The following is a 9,375-nucleotide window of genomic DNA, read 5'->3' on the forward strand; positions in this document are numbered from 1 at the left end:
ACACAGAATGGGAAAGGAATAAGGAATTCTTTACAGAGATTGTTGACAGTTTTAAAAGAGAAGTTACTTTACTGACATGAGCTGACCCAGAATAGATCTTTTCAACCCATAGCCATATGTTGCTTCTAATGTTTATGGAATATTGTTTTATTGATGGTTTCTTTAAACCTGTTGGTTGTTTTTAGCAAATGGTTACTACATTACACACATACACACATACTTTACTCTGGGTCAGGGTCATGGAAGAGTACATACAATTAACAAACACTATAAATTAAGCTTAAGTTGCAAACACCTTATTGCAGGGGAAATTCAAGGCTTAGTAATGTTGCTTACATTGCTCCCTTTAAGATGAGTTTAACTTAAGCTGGCTGAGTACACTGTAAGATACATGGTCTTACATGATCTCAAGGCTAATTATCAACTCAGCTGCAAGCTCTGGTAAACGCTCAGTCTCTGCAAGCAAAATGTGTCTTCAGAAAATACATTACCACACTGCTCAACAATTCACACTTAGTCCAGTGATCTATGATAGACAAAAGGTGATTGTTTACGTTATAATGTGCTATTATGTACAAAATGCACGAAAAATATTCTACATTCTAGGTGGCTCATTTTAAAAATAAAACTTTTAAGTTAGCATACAGAGCACTTCAGCAATAACTGGTTACTGAGGAGTCCTAGAATTATGAAAAGAAATAGAGAAGTTAAGGCAGTTGTTGATTATTAGATATTGCTACTGATGGATATGATAAACTATTCTGTTCTTTTCCTAGTATACATACTTCTATCTGTAGAATACATTGTTGCTATACTGACTAAACTATTTCAACAATATTTTTTGAGGCAAATGTCATAGCTAGTACCCAGCCCCCACAATTTTCTTATTTTGCTATACTAGTTTACTATCTATCTATCTATCTATCTATCTATCTATCTATCTATCTATCTATCTATCTATCATCATCATCATCATCAGTATACTTATACACAGATTTATTCTTGATTAGCATGACCTAATTTGTTTTCATTTCTCACTGCTTATAATTTTTCATTCTCCACTATTACTTTGACATTTGAGATTTGTATACTAGGTGCCTAATCATGCTGGCAGCAGTGCCCTTATGAAATGTGTTGACGAAGCATGAATTCTAATTGGTCTTAATAATAAAAAGTCAAAGTCAGAAATTAAGAGATGAAAGCTGAAAGATCAGAGAAACAGAACAGCCAGGCATTAGCGTTCTTACTTCTATGAAATCCTCAGACAGAAAAGGGCAAGATCCAGCTTCCTCGAATCCTCAGACTGAATGCCCCAGCTCCTCTCTCCTCCTGCCTTATATTCCTCTCTCCATCCAGCCATATTACTCCTGTTTTCACCTCCCTAGTGCTGGGATTAAAGACATACAATCCCAAGTGTTGGAATCAAAGGTGTAAGCTCTGTTTCTCTTTTAGACTGATTCAGTCTCATTTATGTAGCCCAGGGTGACTTTGAACTCACAGAGATCCATCTGCCTCTCTCTCCCAAATGCTAGGATTAAAGTTATGTGCCACCACTGCCTGGCGTCTATGGCTAACTAGTGTGACTATTGCTCTGCACTGTGATCTTCAGGCAAGCTTTATTTGCTAGATCACTAACAAAGTATCACCACACGCTGACATTAAAAAAAGATTTCCTGCTTGGTTTCTGGCATAAAAATAGGTCTGGTTCCTCTTATCTATGAGCATCATTAAACAACAATGTGGATCTTAGAGGTTTTCCTTGTTGCTCCGGTGTCTTTGCTTTTAGGTGAGGGCAAGGATTAAGACATTGTTGATTGAGACTACAGGCTGCCATTCTAGAATTTAAGACTAGAGGATTGGGAAAGGCCTTCACTCCCTCCTGCACAATAGCACCCTTACTTGCCCACAGAGAAGCGGGGAGGGGGGAGTATCCAAGGAGTGAGGAACAAGAATTCCTTGCACAGACATTTAAACTCTGGGGCAGGATACCCCCTGGAGTGAAGTGCCTTCAGCTACCCTGAGAGTAAAGCAAGACACATGTGGGCGGGCTTCATTCGAAGAGTGGGAATAGAAGCAAAGATTATGTCAGCAGTGTAACTTTATTGGTCACAATGATCTATGAATATTTAGACTTGACATCTGGGGATGCCCAAAACTGGCCAGGGACACTGTAAGGAGGAAGGCCTGCTGGTTTGTCCTAGCCACCCAGCTGGCTTAGCCCCAAAATAACCACACAGAAACTGTATTAATTAAATCACTGTTGGGCCCATTAGCTCTAGTTTTTTATTGGCTAATTCTTACATCTTAATTTAACCCATTTCTTTTAATCTGTGTATCGCCATGTGGCAGTGCCTTACTGGGTAAACTTCCCAGCATCTGTCTCCAGAGGATCCACAGTGTCTCTCTCTGAGTCTGCCTCCTTTCTCACAGCATGCCATTTAGTCTCCGCCCCACCCCGCCTACCTAAGTTCTGCCCTATCAACAAGCCCAAAGCAGTTTTTTTATTAACTAATGAAAGCAATACAAAGACAGAAGGACTTCCTACACCAGGACACTGCAAAGAGAGTAGTTAATTTTGGAACACCAAACCAAGGACAGTTCAAACATAAATGGGACATTACCTCACCCCCCAAATGCCCTCCAATTCCAATTGTTCCTCCCAGTATTTTCTCCTTTATTCTTCTCCTTGATCTCTTCTTTTCCCAATTCCATCTACCCCTAGTCCACCCATGAAATCTATTCTATTATTCCTTCCTACAGAGATCCTTGAACCCCACTTAATCCCTCCTTGTTACTTTGCCTCTCTGGGTCTGTGAATTAGAGCATGGTTATTCTTTACTTTACAATGAATATCCACTTATAAGTGAGTGCATACCATGTTTGTCTTTCTAAGTCTGAGTTTTCTTACTCCATTGACTTGCCTGCAAATTTCTTGATGCCCTTGTTTTTAATAGTGGAGGCATACTCCAGTGTGCCAACAGACCACATTTTCTTTCTCCAGTCTTTAGCTGAGAAACATTTAGGTTGTTTTCAGTTTCTGGCTATTATAAGTAAAGTTTCTATGAGCAAAGCTGAGCGTCTTTGTGCTAGGATGAAGAGTCCTTTGGGTGCCCATGAGTGGTATAGGTGGAACCAGAGGTGGATCTTTTTCCAGTTTGCTGAGAAACTGCCATATTCATTTCCAAGGTGGCTGCACAAGGTTGCACTCCCATTGGCAATGAAGGAGTGTTTCCCCCTTGCTCCACATTCTGCATGAGCTGTCATTTGTGTTTCTTATCTTAGACATTTTTACAATGGAAGCTCCAAGGAATCTACTAGAGTAACCTTACCAAAGGCTCCTAATAATGGAGGACACAGACCTTTCCTCAGCCATCTTCTATAGCCAAGCAAGGTCTCAAGTGGAGAAATTGAGACACCAATCCAGCCACAAAATCCACAGTTTATCCTACCTGCAGAGTGTTCTGGGACTAGCACCTAGCAAAATCCTCATCAAAGAGACCAGAGAGACTTCATCCAAAAACTGACAGGAACAGATGCTGTGTCCCTAACCCTAACCTCTAACCCTAACCCTAACATTAGGTGGAAATCAGAGAGCCCCATGGAGGAAAGATTGGAAGAACCTGAGAGGACAAGAAGACAGGAAAATATAGTCCACAGAATCAACAGACCAGAACTCATAGGGGGCTCAGAGAGATCAGAGTGTCTGAAGGGGTCTGACCTAGGTTCTCCGCATGTATGTTATGACTGAGTAGCTTGGTGTTCTTGTGAGAGTCCTAACAGTGGGAGCAGGGCTGTCTCTGACTCTTTTGTCTGCTTGTGGAACCATTTTTTCTTCTACTGGGTGGTCTCATCCAACGTTGATAAGATGGTAGTATATCAGGGCCATATTTGGTTGATGGCACTGGGAGTCTTGTTCTTTTCTGAGGGGAGACAGAAGGGGGATGGATTTGGAGGAGAAGGGAGATGGGATTGGGAATGGGGATAGGAGAGAGAGGGGTAACTGGTTGTGACAAAATATATGAAAGAATTTATCTTTTAAAAAAGAATAAAAAAATAAATAAATGGGAATTCAAAATTGACAAAATGAATCTGTCATGCTTGAAATAGCATACAAATCATTTAAAACTTGTGGACATGGAAACCCATTGCTTTAAAATAGAAAAATCAATGCTGCGTACATCTGTATATAATCTTGAATTGTCAACAGATGTCATGTAAAAGATTACAGTGAGAGCAGTCTGTTCTCTCTAATATTAGCTTAGAACTAATATTCAAATGTAAGTTTCCTCTTATTCACAGAGTAGAAACTGATCAGTTGCTTGTCGGGTACACTTTGGAAACTCTCTTTAGGCTACCTGTCTCCTCTAAGAACAAATTCAAAGACATGCAGAAACTACATGTGCCTTGGATGGCAGCATATATGTCTACTTAGGGGACACTGGAGTTTGGAGTACAAACTCCAGCCCACCCCAGTCACTGACACCCCTTTGTGGTGAGTCTAAAACTAAACTTCTTATTTCCTGATTGAAATATGAGGTGCTAGAGGGGTTCGGGCTTATCTTTAAAAATTCTTGTTGATTTTAGACAACTCAAATTGAGAATTTGCCTGCAAAGTACTTTCATACTGCTTGATCATCGGTTTCCCGGTCACTTTCAGCTGCCCAAATCATCAGGGTCGAAAAGAAAAAGAAAAACAATGAAAATATAAGTCACAGGAGAAACATATCCTCCAAGTGTGCATAGAGCAGCCGTGAGTGAGCTCTCCCAGCCTTCACACTGTAGACTATGGGGATTTGGAAACTACAATTTGAAAATTATGTAATTTATTTTTTCCGTTTCGGAGAGGAAAAAAAACAAAGTTGAGTCGCTGATTGCTGCTTGCTGCTGAGCTGGCTACTCTGGGGAGACGGCTGAGTAGCAAATAAAATTCAGCCTGGGGTGGCCAAGCTGTTTCTCAATCCAGGTGGCCACAGATGAGATGCTCAAATGGTAAGATGACACCCACACATGAAAAATGGGTTTTCAAAATGACAAATAAATTAAATTTTATATTAATAGCAATATAGTAGTTATAATATAAAACATAATAGTATAAAATAATTTCTACATTAGACTATGCACATAGCTAAAAATTTATTTAGTAATACATTTGACATTGAAAATGACTTTATGGATCAAGTTATTTAATAACTCTGGTGTACTTTTGGGAAAGACTAAAATGGCTATAAACAGCACATGGAAAAATGATTATAACGGATACTATTTTACCTAGAGTTGTTTTGGCTTTTTGTTTGTTGTTTGTTTCTCCCAGAAGCCTGTGAAGTTGCCACCCTGTTTTTGTTCTAGATTTCTAGAATGGAAATCTGGGAAGTTTAGAATTGTCAAGACTGAAGGCAATGGCAAGCAGCTTTTCCCCTTCAGAATCTTTGGCGCTCTGCTACGAGAATGTGAATGGATCCTGCATCAAAAGTACTTATTCCCCCGGCCCCCGCGCCATCCTCTATGCAGTCCTTGGTTTAGGAGCCCTGCTGGCAGTGTTTGGAAACTTACTAGTCATTATCGCTATCCTCCACTTCAAACAGTTACATACACCTACGAACTTTCTGGTGGCGTCCCTGGCCTGTGCAGACTTCTTGGTGGGCGTGACCGTGATGCCCTTCAGCACTGTACGGTCTGTGGAGAGCTGCTGGTACTTTGGGGAGAGTTACTGTAAGTTCCACACTTGTTTTGACACCTCCTTCTGTTTTGCGTCCCTGTTTCATTTATGCTGCATCTCCATCGACCGGTACATAGCAGTTACAGACCCGCTGTCATATCCCACCAAGTTCACCGTATCGGTTTCTGGAGTATGCATTGCTCTCTCCTGGTTCTTTTCTGTCACATACAGCTTTTCTATCTTTTACACGGGAGCCAATGAAGAAGGGATCGAGGAATTAGTGGTTGCTTTGACCTGCGTGGGAGGCTGTCAGGCTCCACTGAATCAAAACTGGGTTCTACTTTGTTTCCTTTTATTCTTTCTGCCCACTATTGTCATGGTGTTTCTATACGGTAGGATATTTTTAGTGGCAAAGCAGCAGGCTAGAAAGATCGAGAGTACGGCCAGTCAAGCTCAGGCCTCAGAGAGCTACAAGGAAAGAGTAGCCAAGAGAGAGAGGAAGGCTGCCAAAACCTTGGGGATTGCCATGGCAGCGTTTCTCGTGTCTTGGTTACCGTACATCATCGATGCTGTGATTGATGCCTACATGAACTTCATAACACCTCCCTACGTCTATGAGATATTAGTGTGGTGTGTCTACTACAACTCAGCCATGAACCCCTTGATATACGCCTTTTTTTATCCTTGGTTTAGGAAGGCAATAAAACTGATTATGAGTGGCAAAGTCTTCAAGGGAGATTCATGTACAATCAATTTATTCACTGAAGAGGCAGATGTAGGCTAAAAAGATCGCCACAGAGAACTGAAAGAGGCTTGGGTTGAAGGTCAGAGGCAAAATAAACACTGCGATCCAAGGAGGCTGCATACTCTTTCACCAAATAGGAGGCCTGACATCCAAGGGTCACTCCAAAGCATTTTTCCTGTGTCTGTGCATTTTTCGGCTGAGTGATATGTGGTCAGATCTGTTCATTCCTCCCGGTGTCGTGTGCTCTTTAACGTTTTCTGCTTTGCTCTGAAATTTCTACCTGTGTCTTCAAGTCATTGGAAGCAATGTAGTTTCTCCACTACCCACGAAGAGTATTCAGATGTGGGCAATAACACAGAGGGGGAGAAGTGCTTGGAATTTGAAGTTAGGTTTTCGGGGGACAAAGCCTTCTTTAAAGTCTACCTTGCATAAAAGAAGTAAAAATAATTACACATTCTTGAAATGTCTATTTTTAATCTTAAAAAGCTTTGCAATGAGCTGGAATGTAGAACTTCTGATTGACTGAAAGGCACTGTTGTCCCTCTCCATTTCATAGAGATGGGATTCACAAGAAAGATGTGCCACACAATATGACTTTTAGAGAACATATTTTCTTATTGAAGGATTTGTATATGAATAAAAAGATGGTCTGAAGGTCTGCCTACTTGTTTGGGGGCTGGTTTGTTTGTCTAGGCTTGTTTATTTATTTATTGAGACATGGTATCACTATATAACCTGGATTGGCAGGACATTTGCTATGTAGACCAGACTGTCCTCCGACTCAAAGAGATCTGCCTGCCTCTTCTCTACTTGTTTAGAATTTGAAGTAAAATATGAATTTTATTTTTAAAAAATGCTAATTTAAATGGGTGTTTTTAAACCGTAGAGGTCTTTCTTTGAGACAAAGTAAGCACATTTAGTGCTGAAAACACATTAAAAACAGAGTGTATGTTTTAACACAACAAAAATTCAGATATTTACTCCAGTAATACGTTCCTCAATCAATGTGAATCTAATTCATTTTGATTAAAATATGTGTTGTATGTTTCAAGATACAGTGAGAACCCAAAAACAACTAACGATAAGGCGATCCCACTTCGCAAGCCATTGAACAATGAACGGCCTTACGTCGTTGTTTAGGTAGCAGATCACACAAAGGATTCTGTAACAAGACTGTGTTACAGAGTGAAATGGCTCTAGGCACATAGTTCCATAAGCATTCCATAGGCATCCCTGCCAATACAGGTATTAGAGATGAGCTCGTTCGAAAACACTTCACAGAAAAGTTAAGCCGTGTCACATTTATGTGCTGATAGACTTTACGTCGAACTGAGAGTGTTTAGCAGGAAGAAGATAATGGAAAATGGAAAATGAAACTTCCCAGCAGGCCACCCGGTTGTGGTTCAGAAAGCAACCACAAGCCATGGTTCTGCTGACCACCTTTCAAGGGATCGCTGTTAAGCTTCTGTGATCTTTCTCCTTCAGAGGCAACTCGAAGCTTATGGGGCCTGGACAGTGTGTCAGAGGTCTTTATCCCAGCGCCTGCTGTTTTCTTCAACTGCAAATGTAAGCTTTGTACTAACGCTTGGAAGCCAAAAATAAAACCACCTGAAACAATAGAAAGTAAATCTATGCTGCTCATTTTTAACTCGTTTATTTTTTTTAATTCGTTGAGCACATTTCTGTTGTACTCTAGAGGAATAGACTACAAAAGAAATAAATCCTAACCAGCGACGCTTTCAAATCCTTCCCAGCATAGCTGAGTGGGGAATGCCCTCCCGATCATGTGTCTTGCTTATATCTGCGCTCTTCTTGTCCTTCCACAAAGGAAGCCTTCTGTAAAACTTCTGTGTCTATTTCCCCTCCACAGTCAGCCAGTCTGTTCTCACAGCTCCTTCCTCTCTCCAGTGACACACTGGTTCTTAGAAATCAACCAGAACCCTCTTAGCCAGCCGCAGATCGAGACTCTGCAAGACCAGGGCAATGTTCGGAGCCAGAGCTGTGGAGGAGGGAAGGAAGAGCTGCTCTCGGATGCTCACTACATCCGGGACATGTGGCTCAGCTGGGTCTTTCAGCCTGGTGAGCATTAGGTCCTGAATTACTGGCTTTATTCAGTAAAAGGCTTCAAATTATTACAGAGAATAATTAATCCCCTTAAGCCATGGGGTAGCTATGAAAATAATATCTCTCATATATAAAGAATATTATTAAAATACAAGTTTGATTTTATTGATCAAATGTGTAAATCTGTTTTAAAGTGTTAGTTAATTCACAATAAATTTTGCTCCTGTGTGTTTTCTCACATCGATACTTAAAATGACAACTAAATTATATAAAACTGTGCGTTTTTGAGAAGCAGAAGGAGGGAGAACGTGAGCAAGGAAGGCAGGATCAGAGGGAACCTTCACCCGATGATGAATGGAGATTGAGACAGAGACCCACATTGGAGCACTGGACTGAGCCCCCAGGGTCCAAATGAGGAGCAGAAGGAGGGAGAACATGAACAAGGAAGGCAGGACCGTGAGGAGTGCGTTCACCCACTGATTCAAGGGGACTGATCTTATGAGAGTTCACCAGGGCCAGCTGGACTGGGACTGAACGAGCACGTGATCAAACTGGATTCTCTGAATGTGGCCGGATTCTCTGAATGTGGCTGGCACGGGGACTGTCTGAGAAGCCATTGATAAAGGCACTGGGACTTGTTTCCTCTGCATGCTCTGGATTTTTTGGGATCCTAGTCAGTTTGGATGCTCACCTTCCTAGACCTGGAGGGAGGGGGGAGGAACTTGAACTTCCCACAGGGCAGGAAACACTGACTGCTCTTAGGGTTGGAGAGGGAGGAGGAGAGGGAGTGGGGGGGAATGGGAGGGTATTGGGAGGAGGGGCGGAAGTGGAAACTTTTATAAATTAATAAAAAAAACCTTCTAAGCAGAAAAAAACAAAACAAAAAAAACTGCGTTTTTAAAGATCATAT

General features: G+C 41.2%; 1 protein-coding gene across 1 annotated transcript; it reads left to right on the forward strand.

The window, feature by feature from the left end:
- Positions 1–5,355: 5,355 nt before the first annotated feature.
- Taar9 (trace amine associated receptor 9) lies at positions 5,356–6,943 on the forward strand. Its single transcript, XM_048425304.3, has one exon. It carries the CDS (start codon positions 5,397–5,399, stop codon positions 6,438–6,440), a length of 1,044 nt encoding a protein of 347 aa, XP_048281261.3. The 5' UTR covers positions 5,356–5,396; the 3' UTR covers positions 6,441–6,943.
- The last annotated feature ends 2,432 nt before the right edge of the window (positions 6,944–9,375 follow it).

This window comes from Myodes glareolus, chromosome 1 (genome assembly GCF_982192425.1).
Source record: "Myodes glareolus chromosome 1, mMyoGla1.1, whole genome shotgun sequence".
NCBI classification, from domain to species: Eukaryota; Metazoa; Chordata; class Mammalia; order Rodentia; family Cricetidae; genus Myodes; species Myodes glareolus.